General features: G+C 40.1%; 1 protein-coding gene across 2 annotated transcripts in view; it reads right to left on the reverse strand.

Annotated features, from left to right (window-relative positions):
* Window positions 1-411: 411 nt before the first annotated feature.
* The window catches only part of LOC137258272 (uncharacterized), a 38999-nt gene continuing 12211 nt past the window's right edge, over window positions 412-27199 (reverse strand). Inside the window, exons 1-2 of one of the 2 annotated variants that reach the window (XM_067795884.1) lie at window positions 20812-21482; window positions 412-11744 (exon numbers count right to left, since the gene is read on the reverse strand). In XM_067795884.1, coding sequence (XP_067651985.1) covers window positions 3856-11700 — 7845 coding nt within the window. In that variant the 5' untranslated portion in view covers window positions 11701-11744; window positions 20812-21482 and the 3' untranslated portion in view covers window positions 412-3855. Of the gene's footprint in view, window positions 11745-20811; window positions 21483-27199 lie in introns of those variants that run through there. The other variant, XM_067795885.1, reaches the window with a different exon arrangement.

A 27199-nucleotide genomic window follows, 5' to 3' on the forward strand; every position in this document is an offset into this window, starting at 1 on the left:
ACCTTTCAGCATACAGGCAATCATCTCTGAAAGTTTCATCGAAATCGCCCCATCGAAGTAATAATAATAAGAGGAAGAATATTCAGATAACCGTAGGTCGCCAGACTTCATCTGAAGACCTACTAACCTCTCATGTTTGTTGGTGTCAGCAAAGAGGTCAATCTTCTAATCAATTTTGTCTTAAAAGAAAGCAGTTCTGGTTGGATGAGCTAAAACTCTGTCCCCTTCAAAACATGTCATATTGTTTGTGAGTATAAGGAACAGACAGACAACAGTACTCCAGCTGCCTGTGAACAACTGGACCAAAAGGCAGGTGTGCACAATGTTCCAAACAGAGGGAAGCCTTGCGATGAGGCCATCAACCATGCCTGGCCATGTCAATGTTCTGAGTAAAGACAAAACAACTAATCATTTCAAGCAAAATGAACTTTTATTATGATTTGATTAACTTATGATATCAACCATTGAAACCATGGATTTAAAACAGAAGAGCGTGAAACTAAATTGGAGTACATACTACTGTGCTGAAATCACTAGAAATCAAGCCTCAATTATATATACTATCCGGGTGCCTTAAATCAAATATACAGAACATATAGCACCTAAATATTGCAATATTGGCATATGCCAAAGGCAAAGACAAACAACGTGAAAATAAAACAAGCTAAAATTGTTCAGTTATAAATACAACATTGCCCTATATGCATTGGGCCACTGTGGTAGGAATGTTATGAAAAGGTACAAAGGAATGGCATCTTCTAGCAAAAATAACCAGCAAATCATTTGATCACTATTTCAATCAGTTACTTTCTACAAAGTACACTACAAATGTGTTGACAAGTTTAAAAAAAAAAATGAAAAAAAAAAGTCATCAGAGGTGATGGAATGTACAGATAGCACAGACTGAGTTAAGTGTGATTTCCCAAATATTCCAGTCATGTACAATATTTGTGGTTTTCACAATGTCTTTGTCATGAAATGAGTTAATAGGTTCCAATGTCACACTCCTCAAACATTTATAGGAAGGTAAAAGATTCATAAAAGAAAAAGGATATATCTCATTGCTGGACGTCATTGTTTAGCTAACAACTCTCAAGATGAAATGTACTTTTTTTTTTGCTTTTTTTCTCAGAAAAGGCAAACAGTTGAGAAGATAAACTTGCAAAGAGTTGAATGGCTTACAAAATAACATGGAAATGGCTATTTTCCTTCACATCAAGGATCTCAAGTAAACAGAACTATTTTGGCAGACATTGTGTGAATGATAATGAATAAATGCTATCAATTTATCAATGTATCTAAAAATATACTAGGTATCATCCCAATTTGACAATAAGGACAATTCCTGACTTGTAAACATGTAAATTTCAAACAGTTGCTCTACTAGGATTTATTCAACTTGGTTTTGTAAACATGTACATAACACATGACTTGGTCCTTGGTAGCAGCCTGGTATAGAATTTGCCTTGTGAAAATGTTGAGAAGCAAACAGACAAGGCACATATCGTGAAATAGTGGTAACAACTGTCAGAATTGAACAAAACCATACTCTATTTCAGGTCTTTGGAATGTACATGTCATTGTATGAAGGCACATGCTATTAAAAAATTTAGTACAAAATATATACTCTTTGTTGCTATCTGGCCACTTCTGCATAAACATTCATTAATAAAAATAATGTTGTTTCTGGCTTTGTTCATTTGAAGGCAACAAGTTAAACTGATTAGAGTACAGCATAAATACAACATGTATGCAACCTCATTGTTTATATTCTGCATAGGTGCGTACTGGGCATACTATCTTGCAATGTGAGCAGCCCCTTTTGGCAACAACAGAACTTCACAGATAGCTCCTTTCTCTGGCATCAAGTTACAAAAGAAAGAATCTATCACACACTTAACTGGACATTTAATTGCTTGGGTTTTTCAAATTAATTTTTGCACTATCAAGTGAATTTCATCTAGTGTTAGTCAGCTAAAATTCAGCGCCATACCTCAGTTACTGAATTTCATTCAACACATTCAGAATCAATTTATTTATTTCTAGTCACAAAATGTTTTGTGACCTCAATTGTAATATTTATTTATACTGAATTCTGACTTCCAATTGTAATCACATGTAATTTCTAGTTCCAGAAACATGGAAATGATGCTGTATAACATTATTGCTTGAGTCAAAATTAATTATTGATACAATGTACTTAACTAGTTGTGCGTACAATAGTATCCATAAGGAAGACGCAGTTTTCAATATTGGAATGTACATGAGATAGGAGAAACATTTGAGGTACAGGATATAATTTCTAGAAGTAGAACAGACAACAGCATTACAACACTGAAAACTAAAGGATATAAGAAATCTACCTGATAAAATAAGAGGACAAACTAAGAAACATTTGATCAAAAGTTTCACTAGATGATTTGTTCAACAGTAAATTTGTTATGCATAACAGGATTTCCATCTTCATATATATACAAAATGATTTCCAATGTACTAAATTGCACATGAGTGGCAGTATTTTGTCAGGAATTAGGAGGAAATGATGACACATCAATGATACTAATCTGCAACACATTACTTCATACAATCATCACAGTAAATCCACCAGCACCGATCTGTAGACTACCAAAATATCTTATCAAAATAATGTCCCTTTATGTTCCATAGTATTTACAAATATTGAATGGAAACTCTCCATCAAATGCATATATATTACCCACTGAAATGACCGTACGGGTCCCTCAGCAGTACAAAGGTGCATAGTCTATGAAATTTGTCCCATCAAGTCTAACCCTCAAATATATACTGCAAGGCAACTGTGAAAAATAATATTTCTGCCAGACAATATAAATATTTCTGACATCAGAATTGTTCATTCAAGTTCAGTGTTGTATAATCTGTGTTCGTTGTACTGCTGAAATACTTTTCTGCATTTGCTTGCAATGGAAGAATATTGTTCTGCATGATTATTATCTATTTACAAACATACAAAGTATCCACAGTAAAATGCATTCTTCATAGGAATGAATTAACAGCCAGTATATGAAGCATTGATTTGTCCTCTCCACTCAGTTTGGCTCGGTTGAACATACCAGAAAAAGCTGACATGTAACTATCATAAAAAATACCACAATATCACCATCTTTCAACCCGTTGCTAATGAAAGATATCAAATCCTAAACCAGCGCATGGTCTACTGGTAAACATGTAAAATAGTATTATGGCAGATGTTGTGTTCATATCTTCATTCATGTCACAGTGTTCATGAAGGTCACAGTTTTCTACTGTTGAAAAAGGTCAACACGCTCCACTCTTGACTATGATTCACAATAATACGTCCTTCCACCGTGGTGAAGAATCCCCAAATGACATAGTGTGACCATCATGTATGTCCTTAAACTGAGGAAAAAGAGTTCCGCTTGGCAGTGATTGTTTCCACAGTTGCTGAAAACAATCCCCTTCTATTTTTCTCTGCCTTAACAACTAGAAGGCCAGTCTTTCTACAGCACTTTCAATTTCAACTACGGAATGTCAGCTTCACTGGCTCTTACATATGTGTCACCTCTTACTCTTAATTGCACTTATAGCTTAAGGTCAGTCACCGTCTTTGCATAATATTCACATAAAACATTCATTCATCGCTCTGCACGAATTCAGTCTATCAACATCAGCATCCTTTGATTCACGAATCTTGAATGATTGACTCACAGCACTGGATACACTGAATAAATGTCACCTCAGCGAGTTGCACTTCTGGTATGAAATTTAAATACTCTAAAGATTCATAAAAGTTGTAGCTTGGTAAAAGACTTCTGGAAAGCAATCCTTGTCTACTCATGCTCTATTGGATAAGGTTCAGTATTGGTGACCAATCAGATGCTGGCGTTCATGCTGCATCATTAGACTCTTGTTCTCGAACTCACGTTCACAATACTGACACACATACACCTTGGTCCTGGAACTGGTAGATGTCATGTTGGCCCTGGAACCACTGCCATCTTCTGCTGAGTCCTTCACAGCCTTCTGCTCTTCCTCCACAGTTGAGTCTGGGGTGCTGGTCTCTGTGTTGGACTTTGCCACTTGGTTCACTGCTGGGGCTTCAGTCAGGCTGTTATTGTTCTTCTCCAGTTGATATTTAGCGATGATAGACTTAATCACCTCCTTATCAACTGCTGTACCTGGGAAGTGAACCTCAATGTGGTCCTGGAGTTCTTCTTCAACTGAGCAGCTGAAGTCACAATAGCAACAGGGGAGGCAGTTGGGTGTGTTGTGCTGGTTGTCATGGCGATCCAGTTCCTCTTTTGAGGTAGTGCTGAATGGGCACCTGTCACACTTGAGCTCCATTTCTTCACTGTCCTCACTGAGGTTGGTGTCATCTGGGGAACTGAAGTACAGCTGCGGATTCACAACATCAGGACTTCCTGGCTCATAGGAGTTTCCATGGTCACCATTTGTAGCAGGAGACTTCAAGCTCTTTGATCTCTCTTCGTGAACCTTGACATGTTGCTGCAGAACGCCAATAGTTTCAACACTGAAGTCACAGAACTGGCAGTTGAACTTGTTCTCAGATCCATGCATGCTTAAATGAGATTCTAAAATCTCGGGGCTTGGACTTAAGTAAGGACACTTGGGACATTTCATCTGCCCCTGTTGCTGTTCCTCTGACTCCTGCTGTTTCTTTGCGTCCTGATGAAGACGTAGATGCTGGTTCAGGAGATTCCATCGATCAACACTGTAGGTACATTCAGGACACATGTAGCGAGCTCGCATTCGATGCAGCATCTTATGGTAGGCAAAGCTGTTTTTGTTGCTGGTACTGAATGGACAACTTTTACAGCTGTACAAATTCTTCTTTTCAACAGTCTCTTTATTTTTATTATCATTTTCAACATGTTTATTGAAGCCCATGATCTGAGCTTCAAACTTTCCTGGGGCTTCAAGAGCGTAGTCCCTGTTCAGTATGTTGATTTCATCAGGACTTGGGTTGAACCCAGGTTGCTTTGCGTGCACTCTTCTATGCTGGTACAGAAGGTTTAGTCGGTCAATGCTCCAATCACAATAGTCACAGATATATTTTTTCTTCAAGCCATGCATCTGGAAGTGAACATTGTAGCTCTTGAGTGCATTACTCTTAAAAGGGCAATTTGGACAGGAGTAGCGCATAGGCTCACTCTCACTCTCCTCCACTGGTTCAGACTCAACACTTTCACTGTTGTCAAGGGTAGATGACACTTTCTCTGCATTTTTCTCAGATTCCAGTCGCAGGACATCCAGATTAAGAAGAGCAGATGGTGGTGGAGCAGGATCAAAGTCTGGTTCATCAGCATGAAGTCGGCGGTGCTGGGTCAGCAAGTTAAGTCTGTCCAGGCTGTACGAGCAGAACTCACACTTGTACCTATGTGCTGCACCATGAAGCAAGCAGTGTTTGCGGAACTCTGTCCCAGAGTTGCTGCTGAAGGGACAGTCTTTGCATCTGTAACTCCTATGCTGTGACAGAATGGACAAAGCATTTTCGCTCTCTTCCCCAGTATTTTCTGGATCTGCCTTTTCTACCATGTCAGCATCAGCCAGATCTGGTTCATCTTCCTCCCCATCAGGCTCTGCGGCATCCATGATGTCTTCTTCCATGTCCATATCCTCTTCTTCCTCCTCTCCTGCACCATCAGGTTGAGCTTCAGCCTCTGCCTCGATTTCTTCTTGCAGCTTCTCAAATTCTTTGTTGCTCTTATCTAGAGGATCTAAGACTACGTCTTGGTAGCTCTTCTCAGTAGTGCTGTCATTATTGCTGTTTTCTGTTTTATGGAATTTGATATGCTGCTGGAGCAGGTATGCTCGACTTGCACTGTAGTTGCAGAGAGGACACTTGTATCGACTCTTGATAATGTGTTGTTTACGATGTTTTATGATGTTGTTCTTACAGAAGGTGTTGTATGGACATCTAGAGCACCTATAGCGAACACGGCCACTTAAACGAGACTTCTGCAGAACCTGCCTGGCCTGCATGGTCAGAAGCTTTGTGGCCAGCTCAGCAGCTTTGTTGGGACTGGACTTTTTGACTAATGGGGCTTCATCGCTCACTCTCTTCAGGTTCAACATGCTTGTGAAGTGTTTCTTTTCAGGTGTCAGACTGCCATCCTTTTCATTGTCCTTTTCTTCATGTACAACAGCATGGCGGGTTAGGATACCCAGATCATCCACACTGTAGTCACAGTGTTCACACTTGTACTGCCCATTGTAAGAGTGCATCAACACATGGGCACGGTAGATGTCATACAACTTCGCCTTAAACGGACACTTCGGGCAGCTCATCAGCATATTCTCCTCCATATTGGCTTCCATTTCTGCATCCATTTCTCCCTCCAACTCAGCATTCTCTCTCTCATCGGAGTCATTGTCTGCGGAACCCACTTCAATATTCTTGGTGACTTCAATGAATGCTGGTTCCTTAGGGTGCACTTTGTCCATGTGTTGGTAGATGAGTTTCAAATTGTCACTGCAATAGTCACAATACTTACATTGGTACTTTCTGTTTGAGCCATGTTGACGGACATGGTTGGCGGCATTGGCGATATTGCTATTAACATATGAGCACTTGGGACACTTGTAGCTCTTCTTGCCATCCATGCTACAGATCTGGATGGGGACTCCTCTCCAAGTCATCTGTTCCTTGAGGATCAGGACAGGTTTCTTGTTCTTCTGGTAGTTATTTGCAAAGTTGAGTTCCGCTCTGATTTTCTCCATGGTGTGTGGATCATCTTCTACTATAATGGGATATGTAGGGGCAGGACCTGCTGGAAGCTGCATGTCACTTTCAGAACCCTTCCACTTGTCAGAATGAGATCCCTTCATGTGTTGATAAAGGAGGTTAAGGCGGTCAATGCTGTAATCACAAAACCAACAGGTATGCTTGCAGTTACTGCCATGACGTTCAATATGTCGAAGATATGTGACAGCATTTGGTGCAGTAAAGGGACACTTGGTACACTGGAAAGATCTGGCTTTCTTCTGAGGGCTGGTGCTTTTCTTAGCCCTCATCAGTGTACTAGTAATGTTCTCAGCAGTCATGCCATGTGACTTGTCATTTGTGTTCAGGACATTGCTCTGCTTGCTGTCACTTGGAAGGATATGTCTTAAGGTATCAAGAAACTGCCGTTTATTCTCAGATACTACGGACTGTCTAGGTTGGTGATTCTGAGGACTTGATACCAAATTCAGAGGCTTAGGTCGATTGGATTGTTGCTGCTGCAGCTGTCTCTGCTGTGGTCTTTGTGGATTTGGATTTGGTGAATGATGATTTGATGAAGAATCTGGATATGACCGAGCTGATTCTGCCAATTCCTGTTTGCGGAGTTCTAAAGGATGCACATTCTTGGCATGCTGATACAGTGTGGTGACATGGGCAAACATGGCTTCACACCACTCACATGTGAAGCGTTTACGTGAGACTGGTGGGGCTGGCTGGATATTCTTCCAGGTGGAATGTTCATATCCCTGGCCTGACACATGGTTCGATCTGGAGGTTTGCTGTTGAGGAATGTTTCTGGAATGTATCGTTAATGCAGATCCTGAATTTTGATCTTTATTACCACTGAAAGGTGATAATTGTGAAGAAGACTGGGGGTAAACTGATTTGGAAGACACTTGTGAACTATTTGCCATAGATCGTGGAATGTGTAGTTGAGGTGGCCCAAATGAATGGAAGTCTTTCTGAGCAATTGCATTAGCCCTTTGCTGGTTGGGATGGAACATCTTCAGTGGAGGTGGAGATGGTACATCAATGACATCTGTTGGAGCTGATCTAGCCACAGGTAACTTTGTGGGTTCTGGAAGATGATCATCCTCTTCTTCAGACTGGTCATCTTCCATAAAAAAAGTCTCCCACTCGTCTGGGTTGAACTCGGAATGAGTACTGATATGGTCAAGTAGCGATTCTTTATCATTCACAGTCATGTCACAATAGAAACATTTATAGTTCAGTTCTTTTTCATGTTCAGCTTCATGAATTTCCATGGTTTCTCTTTTGGAGCAGACAAAGTCACATTTAGAGCACTGAAGCCTCTTCATAGCCTTCCTGGGATGTTTAAGACGGGCAGCATCAATTTCTTCATGTTTCTGAGCATCAGATGAACTTGGTGAGGCTTGAGCAGAAGTTGATGCATTTTGATTGGAGTGTGTGACTCTGTGTTGGAGGAAATTTGAGAGATCATTCACTTGGAAATCACACTGCTTACACTTGAATTTGGCAGGAGATGATGAAGAAGATGATGGCGTCCCATGGATTTTCATGTGAGTTTCCAAGATATGACGTTTAGTAGTTGCATATGGACATTTAGTGCAGGTGAACACTTGTCTTTCTGGACGATCAGGCTCGTCACTATCGGTATGGCCTGAATCATCTCCATTAAGCCCTGGAGATCTTGACACTTGGCTGGAAAAGTGGTTGTAGGTTCTCATGTGTTTCTTGAGATCACACTTCCATCGTGAGCTGTAGCCGCAGGTCCCACAGGTGAAGGGTTTGTTCTCTGAATGAAGCACAGAGTGACGCTTAAGTTCAGCTGGGCTGTGACCTACAAAAGGGCATTCTAGACAGTGATACAGGCCCTGGTTGATGAGGCTTCTGAATACAGGCTGCTTGGATGAATGCGAGTTATTGCCTTGTTTGACTTGTTGACTAGATCCGGTATTGACTGGCTTCGGCTGGATTGGAGTGTTCCCTTGACTTGCAGATATCAGAGGTGGAGCTCCTTGTGACTGGCCTGCCATGATCGGTACAATGACAGCTCCCTGCCCTCCTGTGTGATCAGTGTTGTTGGAGCTGACAAGGTAAGCAACAGGTTGAGGTGTCTGCTGCTGGAGTTTGCCTTCAGGTAGGACTGTGACATTGGGAGGAGCTATTCGTTTACTGCCAATGCTTCTAGAAGTATCGATGACATCTTTAATTGTGCCGCCACCACATCGCTTAAGGTGTTTCACTACATCCCACTTCCACTTGCTCCTGTAATTACATCGAGGACAGTGATATGGCTTCTCGTCAGAGTGGTTCTTCATGTGCTGGGTGATCTCCGATGGCCACCTTGCTCTATACTCACACTTGGGACACTTGTAGGGCAACAGGATGTCAGCACAAGATGAACTAATGTTGTTGGAATTCACATCAGTTTGCAGGACCTTTTGAGAATCTACATTATTTAATCTTTGGCGCACTGCTGCAGCAATGGCTTTCTGTGTTTCTTCTGCTACTGGTCGTTTGACCATACTATCGGCATCTTGCTTATATAGCATGTAGTCCATCTCATCATCATACAGAGACTGAACATTAGTAATCTTGATGGAACTTGTGCTGTGTTCATCATCATTAGAGTGGTCTGGATCACTGTAAGCATCTAACTTGTTAGGCAATGACGAAGGTCTTTCAGCATGCAGTGATGGAGCTTCCAGTATATTCTTACCTATGCCCAAGTCCCTACCATCATTAAATACGGCAATATGGTCATCATCTCTCGGTTTCGGAATTAACTCTGGCATATCAGAGTCAGACATTCGTCTGCGTTTGGACATTGGTTCACCATCCCTGTGCAGAAAGGCCAGGTCATCCAAATCATCAGCAGTGGACGAGTACAGGAGGCTGTCATCTGCAGAGCTGTGGTTCAGGTCACTGTTGTTAGATTTGCTTGCTCCTCCTCCCAAAGTTTCACGTCTCTTGTAAGGATTTGGTAGAGTGTGGTGACTCTTCTCAAAGTGTTTGACAAGGTCCCATTTCCATTTGTATGTTGATCCACAGACCATGCACATGAATGGACGTTCTTCTGAATGTGACACAGCATGCTTTTGGAGCTCTGCAGGCCACTTGGCTACAAAGTCACACATGTTACACTTCAACTGCTTGGAATCAGTGGAGGAAAGATCTTGGGACGAGAGGTGAGTGATGGCATCAAGTGGCATCTTAAGCAAGTGGTACGTCTGTTGCAAGCCATGGGGGATTTTCTGAATGGCATCTTTGTGCTCTTGGATTTTCTCTGCATGCTCATCAAGGAAATGTTTGTTCAGATCTTCAACTCCATTGAAATGTTCTTGGCAGACGGCGCATTTGAAAGCCCGTCTGTTGAGGTGCAAAGTCATGTGTGAACTGTAGTCGACCAATGTTTTAGCGACAAAGGAACATTTGGTACACTGTAGAATGGCATTGTTATTCTTGCTTGATTCATCATTAGCAGAAGTCTTTGGATCTTCGTCACCCATCCATAAAGGTTCCATCTTGACTTTAAAGAAGCTGGGATCCAGAGTAGGATTATCATCCTTTCTGACAGAGAAGTCCAAAGGTTGTTCTTGTGACCCAGAATTATTAGACTGTGGTGATCTCGCAGTTCTCTTGGAACTCTCTACCTCTTCCTTTTGTCTCTGAATATGAGCAGACACATAATCTTGTATGGAGGTAGAAGCTTGTGGTGGTGTGTAGGCTGAGGGAGTAGTGTTGTTTACAAAAGGCCCAATGAATTTGGGGAAGACGACAGGATGTGACGAAGTGGTTTCAGTATAATCAGATGTTATTGGTGATGGACCATTCATCAATGAGCCCATGCTGACTGGTGTTTCGGCTCGAACCAGACTTGGTGACTGGGAAACGGAAGGTGACTTGGCACTCGAGGGTTGCTGCATGCTTGCTAGAACGCTGTTGCTGTAAATGCGTCTCTTGCCATACATAGTGTGATTACCTGAATTTACTAGATACATCAAACCGGGTGGTTTCTTGCTCCCGTCAGGCACCTCCCCTCCATGTTTTTCTTTCCAGTGTTTGTTAAGGGATTTGCGCCACTTGTACACATTCCCACAGCTGGAGCAGGCATACTTGATACCAGTGTCATCCACTACCTCGAAGTATTTAGCTGGGTCCACCTCTTGGCGAGTTTTCTTCTTTTTCTCTGGGATAAAAGGGACTTCAATGACAGGCTGTGGCATGACAGTGACAATGGAGTCTTCTTCTTCTTCATCTATTTCATCGTCATCTTCCTCAACAATGGTTTCTTCTTCCTGACTATGATTCAAGATAGAGTTATTTGGAGTCTCCTCATAAGTAGTGTTCTGCAGCAGCATACCCTCCTGCCCTGAGAAGTGAAGTTTGCGGTGTCGAGGCAGCTTCTGCTTGTACTTGGTTGCGTACTCACAAATGTCACATTCATATATGGTGAAGTCATACTTGTGTTCATCTTTCTGGTGATGCAAGTATGTCTTGGCACTAGTGGAGGTGAACTCACACACGTTGCATACATATGTCCTGTTTTGAATATTTCCACATCGAGTTGGTGTTACTGAAGTGGGGTCTTGTCCATCAGTTTGGTCATTTTCTTCTGCAATGATGAGTCGATCATCTTCATGTTCTGGGTCATCGTACATCTCCATACCATATTGAACCTCTTCTCCGTTAACTTTTTCTGAGGCCATGCTGTCCACTGATATCTCAGATTCACTCCTTGAAGTTCTTTTCTTTATGGCTGCCACTTTGAGCGCGGCCTTCTTCGACGAATGACTATCGTCCCCTTCACCGTGAGCTTTTGTCTGGTGTTGGAGGAACTCAATAGAGTCTGTACAGGTGAACTTGCACTGCTTGCAGATTCTCAATCTCCCTCGGCCTTTTGGTGCTGCAGCAGATATTTCTACATCGTCTGTGCTGGCGTCTGCTCCTGCATCATGACTGTCCTCCATCTTGGACTAGGCCTCCCCTTCTGGTCTGGGCTTTTGGTGGCAACCTGAAAGCAAATAACAGAAATTAGTTTGGTATAATTACATGTTTACAAAAGAAAATCCAACAATAATCACAGGCAACGATCAGTCATTCCTTTCATCAAACATAATGTCTGCAGATAATTGTTACCATTTTCTAAAAATTATTAGTATATTCAATTTCACAAGAAACAGATTTTTATTTTGATTTAGTTGGTCCTGAGTCACCTCTATCAAAACATCAACTTGTGTCAGTGGCACAAAACAAGAAGGGAGGTAACTCTTGCAGCCTTAGCACTGATCAAACAAGAAAGCAGCAAGCCTTGCTTTATCTGACTTCAGGCTCAGAAGCATGTTTACTCAAGGCCAAGCAAATCAAGTGGTACCACGTGAACTTATCTCCACTTGGCAAAGAAATAATATATGCCACAGTCCAAATCTGACCAGGGCCATCTTGAAGTTCGGGAACTGATACAGAGTGGACCTTGTTCAGGTAATCTGATAGCACTACCTGTTCACAGACATGCTATCACAGGGCTCAAATAACTAGGCTACCAATATTGCCTACATTCTACTCGCAAAAATCAAACATGCCAAATAAATCATCATTTTTCTTTCACTTTTAATTAGTTTAAATCTAAAGACGTTTTACATATGTATGTGAATAAACAGAAAAACAGAAACAAAATCATGAAATAATATTATCTCCCATATACACTGAGCACAAACTAAATGTCTGGAATTCTTGGTGTCCATCCCCTTTCCTACTGGAAGTGCTTCCCTACAATCAATCAAAGCAGTATATGATCAGGCTTATAATTCCCTTCCATCCTGACTAGGCTTTGTATTTTCTGATAATGCAGTAGTATCCTTGTTTCAATTTCCCCATAAGGTTTCAGGTTTCTGATAAGTGCCGAGGAAATGTTAGCTCTGAAAAAACCTGAAGTTCTAATTTATTATACTGCCATTGCTTTCCTCAGTCTTATCTGTGCCGATCATAATCAACCAAATACAAATGAGTCATATACTTTTCCTCAGAAAGCCTTGCTATCGTATCAAACTGAAACTGTCCATGAATCAGTTATGTCTGTGTGCACCATAGCAATTCATCCACGGTACCAGGGCATACACGACACAGGCCACAGTGTTTAACATCATCTAACATCAACACAAACATGACTGTCAAACACCACATCTACCGGTATAAGCACCCACTGAATCTCATACACACAAACAAATCAACTGTGTCATGAATACATTTTTGTGAAACCAATTTATCTACATTTTGTTAAAGCCAAGATTTGTGGCAATGTTATTACTGGACAGGAACACAAACAAGAAACTACTTCCAGTATAATATTTACAGATACTGAGTTCTATTTTTACTCACACAACCATTTCAATCTTCTCTGAGTTCAGTACAAGAAGTATTGAACTATTTGTTCTGCATAAGTCATGTGAGTGATGTGGAATAAGGTTCGTTTTCCTGTATGTCACACATCAATGCTGTGTATAAGGAAGCAGGTCATGTTGCTGGAGGAATCTGGCATGTACACCAAGTACCACCTAGCGAGTCACAGCAACACCAATACCAGGAAACTCACAGCTTGTCTGTAGGAAAGATGTTCAAAGGATAAAACATTTTTGACAGAACCAGAGAGAAAGTCTTCCTTGTTAAAACCAGGAAAAGATATTGGAAACTGAGAATATTAACTTGTCTTGTTCTTCATGCTGCTTTCACAGGCAGGGAGCAAAGTGAAGCCATATCACACCTCCAGGGTATGGGTTAAAGCCTGTCATGAAGGTGAAAGGGTTAAACAGTGAGGAGGCGACATCCAGAAATACACCCATACATTAGGTTGAACTACTAGGACGCCTACACCTGAATGTTACACCCCATTCTGCACTATTGAAGTTTAATTTATAGGACATGTTAATGTGTATATTCAAGGAGACGAATATGGAATACCATATTTCTAAAATAACCATAATCAGGAAGATTTATTTATTCTTTGATTATGTCAAAGCAGATATAGATGACAATATACATTGGCAGAAACTTCCATGAAGCTACAATAACCAACCATCTATTGACTAGTGTACACTGACACCATGAACACCATCCCTAATGCCGTAACAGATCTTGGAATGCTGGATAAGAAGCAACTCATATCTCATAGGTCCACCATACATATTTCTGTCTCACAACAAAAACTTTCTACAGGAAACTACACATACACACAATACTTATTTCTTTAAACGTTCCTCTCCAAATCCAAAGACTTAAGAAAGTGACATTTCCTTAAAGTTCTACCAAAATACTTTAAGAAGTTTTAAAGTTTAAGAAGCAGTACTTACATGTTTTTTGGAAATGTCAAAGCCAGGTATTGTTCACCAAGCTTAGCGTATGGCAGAGCCAGGCACCTGTTCTATGTCGCACACAGGGAATCAGACTGCTGCCTTAATCCTCTAGGACATGACAGAATTCAAAGTCTTTAAAGTCTATATATAAACCCTGAAGCATCCTCTTTGTAGTGGAGACATATATAGCATTCCCTCCTTATACCAAGTCACAGGGCAGCATGGCCATCAAAACACTTTCATTATAGCACTGCCCTGGAGAGGTGGTTAAATTTACTTCCTTGTATTGCCATCCCATCTGAGTCTGAGCACTGTGAATGTCCCGCTTATTCCTTATTCCATGTCCTCTTTATAACTCTCAACCCTGTGTCCTCTCTATAAGGCAAAATATCAGGAAAAGTGACACCTTCCATGAACTAAACAAACATCAACAAGTACAGACTCCTTATTTAGTAGTAGTATTCAAACAATAGATACCATAAACATCATTAAGATTCAGTTTGGCACCTGGGGAATTAGGGTGAGGATTCCAGGTAAGTCAATAAAGGTAAAACAATAGAAAGCAATTGGGGCAGGACAATAGTTGAGGCCAGCTAAGCCGGTGTGATTATCTACAATGGCTGCTGCCATCCCCACTATAGCATTACATAATCAACGCCCCTGAGGCAATGGTTTCTCTGCCTGATGATTTACTGTTGTGGCTTAATGGGTGTAATAATGTTTCACTTCTCAATGAGATAGGAAAAATACCAATACATTTACCACATCTTCCAGCATGAATACACACATCTTTGTTATTCATGCCAAGAATTAAATTGTTTTCACTTATTTCCACACTTTCATAATAAAGTCTGATGCCAGTAACTTTTTATTCAAAAACACACCAAGATTATTTGTTAAACTCAAACTTCATATAAATCAGTGCTTCTCAAAGGAATAATTCTGAACTTAGACACACATTCCTTCTTTTAAAGCAGTGTGTTTCACTGTAGTCATGTTCCAACAAGAAATGTGCAACTATTCCTGTCCATCCCTTCCAACTTCTACAACATCTTAATCCAAGACGAGAAGAGTAAAGCTCTATTGTTCAATGACATCAAAGTATGAATTAATTTAGTTCCTAGCCAGGTAAAACAATCATGTGAGTGGGGTATCACATGGTGGCTGCCACTCAGTGGATACCTCCACAACCCTTGTAACAATAGAACAATGCAATATGCTAAACAGCAAGTGCCTAATCTGGCATAGTCCCACACAGGCCCATGAGTAAAGTTCAGTGGCTTTCCCTGTGACAGGCTGGGATGACCCGGGGAGCCAAAGTCTGCAGAACCAGATGGGAGCCCTACGTGAGCAGAAATACAGGCAGAGGATCATGTTCATGCTCAACACTGTCACATGTAACATAACCATCAATTGTTCCAAGTTTTTGCCCTATCCTAGGTGCTGCTTTCAAAACAGGGAAATGTATTCACTATCCTCCTAAATAGCTGGTATTTTTACACCCACAATCTGGGATGGAATTTCAACTGCATGGTTTCCAGAGGCTGAAACACTCCTGTTTCAAAATAACATTTTCACATCTCTTAACACTGGAACAGATATTAAATGCCATGGTTTGTCCTTGAAACTTACACAAGATCGTGTTCACCTTTAAAAATTGTCTTTTCAAGTGAACAGTCTGTCAAATACACACCAACATCATCACACTAGCTGACCTGGTGTTATCATGGGGTGGCTTTGGGAGATTAGTCTGAGCTATATCTATGTAGTAGACACCTCTAGTTTTATTTATCATTTTTACACCTAGCCCAATAAAATAAATACATGCAATATTTTCATGCATGACAGATCCAGGTTTGTTCAGTTTGAGAAAAAACCCTGTCATTTTTAATGTTTGCCCCCAGTTGTGACAAACTTTGGTGACTCAATTTGGAGTTATATTTTTTATGTTTTTTCTAAAATTTCTTGACTTAGTTTTGATGAGGAAAAACCAATATTGAGCCTACACATGCTCTATCAGCCAATATAAGCTACCTGAAGGCCAGTCTTAAGATATTTATGTTTATTTAATTGATCACCTCAGTGAGGACACAAGTGTTTTTGATTGTCTAATCTCCAGTGTCCCTATCTTGTTTCTCTCTCTAGACATTAGCTGTAATCTTTATATGCACTGATGTAGACGAAAATGTGTTCCAATGTGCCTTGGTTCAATATCAGTATCTATTCTAAGCAAACCTTGGATGTACGGTATGATACTGCATCCTGTATATATACTGGTTGGGTATATTCACAGACAATTTACATTCTTACCGACACCAAAACTATCTGTTCAAATGAATAAATTTATCAATAGTAAACTGCAGGATAAATATAAACAGACATTTCTATTCCGACAACTCAGACTGTCACTTCTGACATTGAAATGTTCATCCTTAATTGACTCCTCAACATACACCATCATTATTATATTTATTACCAGGTTACATAGCAACAGTTTAGACATCCATGTTTACTATTTAATCGACCAAATCTCATTACCATGATTCCCTTTCCCAAGTAACTTGAAAGGTCTGTGAATCCCTTTATCTATCATAAATATAAACTTTAAAATCTTGTCATTTGCATTATTTGAGGGAGACAAAAGATTTCAGCTGGCTAGGCACTACATACCAAACAATCTTTCAATATGTAACACAGTCAGGTACATAAATAATGCAGCGTGGTGATGTCTGCTGATGAAGACATCAATTGTCCACGCTCCTATTGCTGACAACTCACTGGACATGCTACCAATATCAACCCACACACACAAGAACTGCAGCAGAAGTCATATCAAGTGAATTGCTACCAATCTTTTCATGCCATTCTTCACGCATCTTTGTCAAAGAAACTAAATTGTCAAAGATCTCTTGAACAACATTTTCCAACTGTCGAGTGGCACAGGAATAAATTTTCATGAAACATTACATCAAATACTTCAGAAAACTAACAACCACAAGTAAGCAGACCGAGGATCTGAATGTACCACGATGTTCTTATCACCAAAGTTGTATTATACACTGAGGCTGGCAATATGGAGTGGACACCTTCATGAACTACAGCCACAAAAATGTCTGCCATTACAATGGATTCACACAACAGACTTAAGGAGACTTATGTGTTGTGTTTCTGATTACAGTGCTTTCCCAGCATGGAACCTCAATCTCAGCCATCACACTTCCTTGCTAGAACACCAAGTGCTATCTTTATCCCTTGTCCCACCAAACATGCATGCTGACGACCCTACTGGTCGTTATTGAGTCGCATGACCCAAGTCTTCTTATCTGTTTCCTTTTGACTACAATAGCCATGAAGCCATGAGACTGCCAACCCCTCCTTTTCTCCCCCATATACTGGCTCCTTCAAGTGGCTAGTCTGTTTGAACAACATTCTCGGATGTAGTACAGACTTAACCCCTTCCCTGTTACGTAACTCTACCCAGCTTGCAGTGCCTCAATATCTATTCTAATCCATCTCTACTGATCACCCCAGACATGATATAAATTTTGCTAACACTGAAACTAGGACTAAGATGCACTTGTACTGAATTAGGAGCAATTTTCTTACATCGCATAACAAATGTGTGTATAGAGATGCCTCCAAGACAACTTACAGCATTTAGACAGACACACCGGTACCCCTTGCAAGCAAAAATCAAGTACATATCACAAAAAAGTAGTCTTAAATATCTCAGTACATAGTTTCTGCAGTGACTTAATCTACTTTTCTTCATCCAAAGCAAAATGCCTGAAAATGAATAACTGTGGTGAGTCAAAACTGTCAGAAGGAAAAGAGAATAAAAATATCACATTTCTATCACCAACAATTCAGTTTCAGTTGTTGTGCAGCACACAGCAGTATGCTAAACCAAACAGCAATACCCTGTGATGCCTGCAGTGTGATCTATTCTGCTATGCAGAAACTGATAAAAGATTTATCATGTAGGAAACAGGGAAAAGACTACCCTATGAGTAAATATTTCCTTGAATATATTTGACAGGTGGCACTACAGGAAATCATCTGAGATTTAAAAGCACTACTAGTTATCTTATCACGAATGTCCCTGGAACCTGTCCAAGTAATTACATATGCAATGATGCTTTCCCCATGTCCTTCATGACTACCACATAGCAGGAGGTGCTGAACCCACACACATGCACGTCCAATGCTTAATCATGATGAAAGTATTTACACACAATACAAGAACAATTGGTGTGTCCACATTCAACATCACGACGACTAGATCATTACCTGAGTTCTACTACTATGAAATGATTCAATAATTCTCTTCAAAAATCACCTTCTGGACGACAATATAGAGCAATATGGATAACAATTCTTTTTATTCGTGAGAGTGATGTTTTGAAACAGATTCGTGTATCTTTGTCAAGCATGACAAATGCCACCCTATGAAACTTCTGGATACCAGAAAACTAAGTTGACTTATAATATATAAAGCGTGATATAAAGTAACGTCAGAACCATCCACTTTGAAATCTTCAATAAACAGCCTATGACTTGAGCCGCTATGCTGAGGCCTTAGTCATGTAAAATTCTTGAGTCAATAGAACTGAAACATATTTTGGCAAAGATGAGTCAAATTCTGTGTTCAGAAGAGAATGCCTTGTAATTCCATGACATGGTTCTAGACAGACCGAATATAGACATCCTGACAACAATGCTATTTATCAAGTCCCTGGAACTTATGGTTGGACTTTGATAAATAATGAAGGACATCCCCTGTGCTGACGTCAGTCTGCCAATACACCAGTCCCATACCTGCCTCCACACCTGCAGTCCATGCTGGGGAGCCAGCGCATGAACAACTGCAGTCCATGCTTGGGAGCCAGCCCACAAACAATTGCAGTCCATGCTTGGGAGCCAGCCCACAAACAACTGCAGTCCATGCTGGGGAGCCAGCCCACAAACAACTGCATATCATAGGGTCTATTGCTTACTTCTACAAAGTGGCTCCACATCAACAACTCAAAAGTACTTTACAAAAACTCAGAAAGCAAGACTGATGGAGTGAGACATTGTAGCATGATGTACCTACACACTGGCAACAGAATACTAATCATTAACATTGCTATAATAATTATTAAGCAACTTGTGGTCACAAAAAACATTTTGGTTGACGTTATCCTGGACCCCATTCCACCAAGCGATCATAGAGCTACACCACTGGTATGTCTACATTAAAAGTACGGGAGTTACAATCACTTTATGCTCTTTTTAGCTGGACAGGGTCCTGAACCCAAGCTCAGCAATATTAAATATTACTATGACAACATTAATAAAATAATTATCAAACAGCTTCAATTACTCAAAATTGTAAAATTTTCACAACTTTGTATCACTACTGAAGCACAACATATTGTATAGGTAGTATGGTATAGGTAGTTTAGGCCACATTCTACTGCCAAGTTCAGCATGGCTGTAATGAGGCTACCCTAATTTCCTCCCTGGCATTAAGACTGGCAGATACAACCTGGTGAGACATGGCAACATATGCTACTTTCTCAACTCAATATAAAATCTGGAATAATTTCAAGTTGCTTTGCAACAGCTGCTGACAAAGCCACCTTTCCTGTGGAGACAGAATTAAAGCCTGTTTGTTGGTGGGGTAGCAATGATAACCAGGTTCCACCTACCACAGGCTGTCCTGTGGCTGCTGGCTAAACACAGGTCACGGTGACAAACTTCAACTTTATATCAACTTTCCCCTTTACATTTCTCTGTATATACGAAACTGGTTTTGTGAGCGAGAATTGATTCTAACAGAAGAGAATTAGACAGCAGTGAAGGAAAGACAATCAATAACTTGTTCCTATCATAGCAGAGCAAATATGCTGGTATCAACAAGTGGTCGTTCTGCCAACCAGCCAGCCAGTAAGCTTGGGAATGAGAAGGGCCTACTAGAGCCTGAACATAGAGAGGAGATGGTAGCATGACGATAGTCAACCCAGATCAGCCTGCCACAGGGTAGTCCAGGAGGTACTCCCAATGGTATTATCAGAAACCAGGTCAGGTCTCCATTACTTCTGAGTCACAGCATTTCAAATTCCCATCAAATACTTTTCTCCCTTCAGGCGTCTCAATGGATAATGATTTGAGATGCAGGCAACCATAGAAATCAAGAAACTAACACATAAAATATGCTTGGCGACCATATTTCCTGGTAATGTTGTCGATAGGGTGGATAAATGTTGAAGCACCTGGGTGCCCCCACAAGATTCGGCAGGTACAACAGGTGCCCTTTATAATAAATACACCTGTAGCTTGCCCTTTCATCCAATGACATTGATACTTCAACATCGAGCAAACATAGCATCATACATGCACCCAATTGCCTCATTATAAGACAAAAGTGGCAGAGCTCTACATACAATGTAGGGAATAAACATAGAAATAAACAAGCGAAAAGACAGTAGGCAACCAGCACAGTTCACTAGAACAAAGGGCGATAAGATCAAAGACAGTGGCTGCTTTACTGGAGGGCATTATAATGAGGCAAGACAGGAGAGCCGTACAGGTGGGAGTGTCCCTTGAGCCGAGTCCATCATTCTAAGAAAGTGACTGTGTCACATCACAAATTCCTTTTAACTTGTTAAACTTAAAAAATGTCCGTAACGACTATCTCAAAAAGTAAATACCAACTGGGAAAGAAAGATTTAAGACATTTTAACTTACCATCATGAAGAGAGAGAGTGAGAGAGTGAGTGTCGTCTGCTAGCAAGTCCGTCTGCTGCCTCTGTGCCTGCTACCTGTGATTATGACCGTGACTCGATTCCGCTTTCCTGTGCTACCTGATTACGTCAACTGAGCCTCGACTGCTGAACAGAATGCTTCATAAATATGTTCAGGTAAAAAGTGTATATCTCTTTTAGGCGTACCAACATGTGCCACGGAGCCTCTCCACTTAGTCAATACTAGTTCAATGGCTCTATATTTAGAATCACAAGAGCATGTCAACAGAAAGTCTGGATCCAAAGACTTAAAAAAGTCCCAACAAAAGAATAAGCAGTCTTTCAACAGGCCACTTGCTGCCAAGCCTGCACAATAGAAAGTTTTAATCAGAGAGGTCTCAGCGAATCCTATCCTCGTGTGTGGACTGAGGATGATAAACGATAAACCATTGTTGTCGCAGCCAGGCCGGCAGGGAGAGAGACGGTGGGACTTAAGAGACAGGTAGCTGACGAGTCCTGAAATGAATCGAGGTGCTTCAAACGGCTTGTCACATGGTATTCTGCTGAGAGGCAGAGCTAGCAGTTTGCTTAATGGACGACTATCAGGCGTGGAGGCCTGGGACCAACCAAATCCATGAGCTAAGGTCTCATGCTGATAGGATCTGGGCCATACCTGAATTCAATCTCTTTGAACTTTGAGCTAGGACCAGCAACTCCATCTGTGACAAGGAGTAGTTGTCCCTGGGGTTCAGCACAATAAAACCTGGCACCAGATTAACACAACGGTCTGTTACCGGCTTCTTGCATAACTCCACACATAATTGGCTGGATTTAATGCTGCTTACATACCCATTTACTGGTGCTGAAAAGCCTTAATTTCTAAAATTGTCATGGGTACCAATACTTTCAACACAGGTATTTCCACCCTCACAACTACGCCTTTGTCTTACTTGAAGACTTCGGCATAAAAGTGATTTTTTTTTTTTAAGTTCCATTTAATTTCTTTATTCATGAGTATATATTATTCAATCTTGTATCAATAAACATGCATGAATCTAATGATCGGGTGATCATGTCATCAGTTAAGGTATTCTGATCATAAATTATGTAAAGGTTGAACATAATTTCTTTAATGTAAAAATTTGTTAAGATATTTTGAAACTAACCTATGAGTTTGTGTTTCCGTTCATGAGCAGGCTACATCCCCAAGTAGAAACTGCTTTGGTAATTTATTTTCCTTATCAAATTTTACTTTCACAATTTTATGTACATACACTTATTTAAACTTTTTCTCTGCACATTCTTCAAACACTATGTGTCTTTCTATGAAAATAACATCAAGGAAACAGTAAATCTGAACCTGGGACTTTCACCAAGGAAGAGTCTCTCACTTGCCTGTGGGGGTGTTTCCTTCAAGCATGTTTAAGGGGCATGGTAGTCCCATTAAGCCAGGGCTCCCTTTGTTAGCTGCAATTAAGCTTCATTTTATTGTAGGCAGGATTCAACAGGTAGCTATAATTTCATCAGATAATCAGAAACAACACCTTTTTCCCCCAGTTGGTTAACATCGTTCATCAACAACTGTCTTTGTTGAAGGAACAAAAGAGTTTCTCACAATCAACATCCTAGAAACATTGCAAAAGAAGTTATTTTCAGGCAGTTCAAAAAAATAAGTCTGGAAACAAAACAGAATTCATTTTTCTTTATTTACAATAATATGACTTTGTGAAAGATGTCATTGATAATAATATCAGTATCCAATCAAAAAACATGTACCCATTTATTCAGCATAGAGCAGTTCACCACCAAAATAAAGTTATTGCCACCCAATTCCAAGCCACACAGCAGACAACAAACATTCATCTAGCTGTATCAGTTTTAGTGTATCAGTTTAATCTTCCCGACAATCTTTGTGAACCACAGCAGAAAGAACACCTGCCCTCATACACCATGTATGCAGTAACAAACATTCCATATTCTGTACTTTGCTCCGTGCTACAGGAAACATGAGCTGTGAACTGTCTTGTCTCAATCTAGTCAACTTGTTTTACATGGATCTAATCCCACTAACTTGCACTCCTACCCGCTCAACACGATCAATATGTGAAATAGCGGCTTTCTGTGCCCATCCTTCATTGCAGGATTTCCTTTACAAGCTACTGAAAAAAGTCTAAACTGTTCTCTAAAATAACAACAAATGAACCATGACGCTACATATCAATGGATATTTGTAAAAATTGTGGTACATGTAGTCAGATACCATTAAATACACATGCTTGTAAATCCAAAGGAACCCTTTAAACACTGGAGTCTTAATTGAAGAAGGTTTTATTTTGGTATGAAACACAATTTGGGATTAGTAACCACCACAAGGGCCCTCTTCATGAATATTCACATCAAATATGTAACATATTAAAAACTCTAGGAATCACATCAAACTCTTTGTTGTTTTTTCCCCCCCGATTCTTAATTTTTGTTAATATGTACAAATTCAATCCATCTCAATTACAGCCACAGTAGTTTTAATTGTCCCATTGTGAACAGCTACAGCCAATCATCAGCCCGAATCTAATTAACACCACTGTCTCTGGCACATAAAACAAAACTATTGCAAACAGACTGTCGATCACAATGGTATAAAAGAGCCATCCAACTGCTTGGCAGTCAACAGATGCGATGTGAGATTAAGTCAAGCAACAGAATCAATAATAGGAATCCTTCAGCCTTTAACTGCTGGTGATAAATTTAACACCTGTCATATCAATCAATGTAGTTCTGTTTTTTTTCACTATTTCAAAATCAAACTTTTCCATTTTGGCAACATATGCGATTGTTTCTGATAAACTCATTTTATTGATCAGCAATTTAGGAAAGAACAATGCATACTTGACGTATGTTTCGCATACTTCAATAAGTTACAGATACTTCTGTAGTTAATTGTTTATTCATTTTTTTGTTTCTTACGTAGAAGTAAAGGAAAATTATCTGAGAAATATTACTTGGCAAAACACACTGGTTCTAGCAATATGCAGGTTTGTTTGTTTTTTATCATGAATAAGCCTATTTTTGAAAGATATGAGAAAGGTCCAATCTATCATCACTTGCTCCATTGTCTGTCACATTTACTGATGGTATCTCTGAAAGACTATTGTGGGGCAATGTGTAGTTTACTTTTTAAAGGATTTGCTCATCTCACCAATTGCCTACGTCAAAGACGTAACTCCTTTTCTGCGACCTAGGTACCCTCAGAAATAGGCCATATTAGTACAATAAATTTAACTATTTCCTAATCTGATGTGAAATTCAAAATACCAAAACTCTGTATGAACATTCCACATTACCACTATCATATCGTTAAACAAGAAAAAAAAAATCCCGGTAATGTTTGTGAACCAGTACTTGAAGGTATCTATCAATCATGCCATTGAAACCAAGTGATTTAGGAATAAAGTGCCTCATGTGCCTCTGCTTAGGAAAGACCTGCAGATGACAGTCATCAAATATTTCCATGATGACTCCTCACAGACCTGTGAATCTGTCCTGGGGGCTCCGCACTATGATATATAACACTTAACTGGAATCTGCTACATGTATGGAGCCATGCCTTAACAAATGCTTAGGTTCTAGAGGTATTCAACAAGGACAAGCCTTTTACATGAAACTGAATACCACTTTGACACCAACAGCAACAAATTTATCAGCAATATAACTTTAAATACACCACAGAGACACTGAATATTGAGCATGTATTCTCAGTTTATTTCTTCCTTGTATTTTGCAAATAATATTTTTTTTCTTAAAAAAATATAAATTGTGACAAATGAAGACCAAAGTGTGGGATGTGAAGCTGTACTCTGCAGTTTATGTGAGCAAGCAAGGGAGGGAGCATGGTTCATGCAGATTTTAGCAATGTTCCAGCAATATCACAGCTGGAGATTCCAGTATCAATGATGAAAACTGTGGATGCTACCGCACCACCCACATCTTGAAACATATTGGCATACATACCTGTTTCTAACTGACTTAGTTGACATACTGAAGATACTAAACAACCTTTCCCTCACTTGATATTAAATCATTTATGAGTTTTATAAAAATGGAATTTCAAGTTTTGCATTCTGTTTATTGTTCTTCAAAATAAACTGATAGAAACTGTCTACAGTGTGATGACTCTCATCGTTCTACAAGTCAAGCAATGTCTAATACCACTGTGACAGAGGCATCAGCATTGTGCATTCAATCTCAACAAGACATCAAATTATCGACAGTATTTGGGACACTGATTCTACCACAAAGGTCCTATGTGAACATCCAGCTGGAGAAGTAAGCACCAACATTGACATATCTGATTCCTAGTATGATCTGGCGACTAGTTCTGCTTCCACTACTACGTACAGTTCTTCCTGGTTGCCACTGGTGACATTTTATTCCAGGAGCTGTGTCCTCATCATCCACCATGATTGATAGAATAACACCAGATGATTAGTTGAGGGTCGGCCACCAGTCAACTGAATCAGAGGGTGCCAAATATTCCCACTTAATGCTCAATCATATCTCTGTCCATATGCCAAGGGAGGATTTCCCTACGGCTGTTTCCGTGGCTTTCTGGAGTTGGGCACCATGCATCTACATTCACAAACAGCTTCAGTGATCACATTCACACCATGTGGTAATTTCAGTCATTACTTTAGAATCCTCCTTTTCCACTGATGCTATTGTTTCAACCAGACCCCACGATCACACATCACTTTGCACATTTATAAGCAAGTCTAGATAACTTCTTTAAAGGCATTCTAGAAGTTGTATAGGTGAGGGAAAACCAAGTTCTGTGGATAGTCAACTTCTTTAATGTCAACTTTCGACAACGGTGTTAGTACCTGTACTGAAACACTGCACTCAATGCAATAAAGAAGTTGACTATCCATGGAACTTGGTTTTCCTTCAAGTCTTGACAGATAAACCATGTGATGACAAATTAACAACCTCATCCTTGATCCATTATATACAATTCAGTCAACATTCGGTAACATTCAAGGCTAAAATAATACCTGTCACACTCTTTGCCAATGTTTGTGGTTTGACGCAAGGAAACTGATCAGTCTCAGACTGTCCTGGTGTTGTCAGCAAACAATATATGCCTTTGTCATCAAAATCTTTCATTCCTCTGTTCATCAGAAATAGAAAAAGACTCAGCAATACTGTACTGTGATATAATATGAATAAAGCATCCTGATACATACTGTTGTATGGCTTCAGTGTGTCATGACTCACACTGTGAACGTAGCATCTTGATACATACTGTTCTATGGCTTCAGTGTGTCATGACTCACACTGTGAACGTAGCATCCTGATACATACTCTTCTATGGCTTCAGTGTGTCATGACTCACACTGTGAACGTAGCATCCTGATACATACTCTTCTATGGCTTCAGTGTGTCATGACTCACACTGTGAACGTAGCATCCTGATACATACTGTTCTATGGCTTCAGTGTGTCATGACTCACACTGTGAACGTAGCATCTTGATACATACTGTTGTATGGCTTCAGTGTGTCATGACTCACACTGTGAACGTAGCATCTTGATACATACTGTTCTATGGCTTCAGTGTGTCATGACTCACACTGTGAACGTAGCATCTTGATACATACTGTTCTATGGCTTCAGTGTGTCATGACTCACACTGTGAACGTAGCATCTTGATACATACTGTTCTATGGCTTCAGTGTGTCGTGACTCACACTGTGAACGTAGCATCTTGATACATACTGTTGTATGGCTTCAGTGTGTCGTGACTCACACTGTGAACGTAGCATCTTGATACATACTGTTGTATGGCTTCAGTGTGTCATGACTCACACTGTGAACATAGCATCCTGATACATACTGTTGTATGGCTTCAGTGTGTCATGACTCACACTGTGAACGTAGCATCTTGATACATACTGTTCTATGGCTTCAGTGTGTCATGACTCACACTGTGAACGTAGCATCTTGATACATACTGTTGTATGGCTTCAGTGTGTCATGACTCACACTGTGAACATAGCATCCTGATACATACTGTTGTATGGCTTCAGTGTGTCATGACTCACACTGTGAACGTAGCATCTTGATACATACTGTTGTATGGCTTCAGTGTGTCATGACTCACACTGTGAACATAGCATCCTGATACATACTGTTGTATGGCTTCAGTGTGTAATGACTCACACTGTGAATTTAGTACACACTGTCTATGGTTTCAGTGTATCATGACAGCTTCAATGTGTCATGATGACTCACACTGCAAATGTATCACGATACACACTGTTTTGTGGTTCCAGTGTATCATGATGACTCCTGTTGTGAATGTAGCATAACGATACATTGTAAGTTTTTCACTTTTCA

Source organism: Haliotis asinina, chromosome 12 (genome assembly GCF_037392515.1).
Source record: "Haliotis asinina isolate JCU_RB_2024 chromosome 12, JCU_Hal_asi_v2, whole genome shotgun sequence".
Classification (NCBI taxonomy): domain Eukaryota; kingdom Metazoa; phylum Mollusca; class Gastropoda; order Lepetellida; family Haliotidae; genus Haliotis; species Haliotis asinina.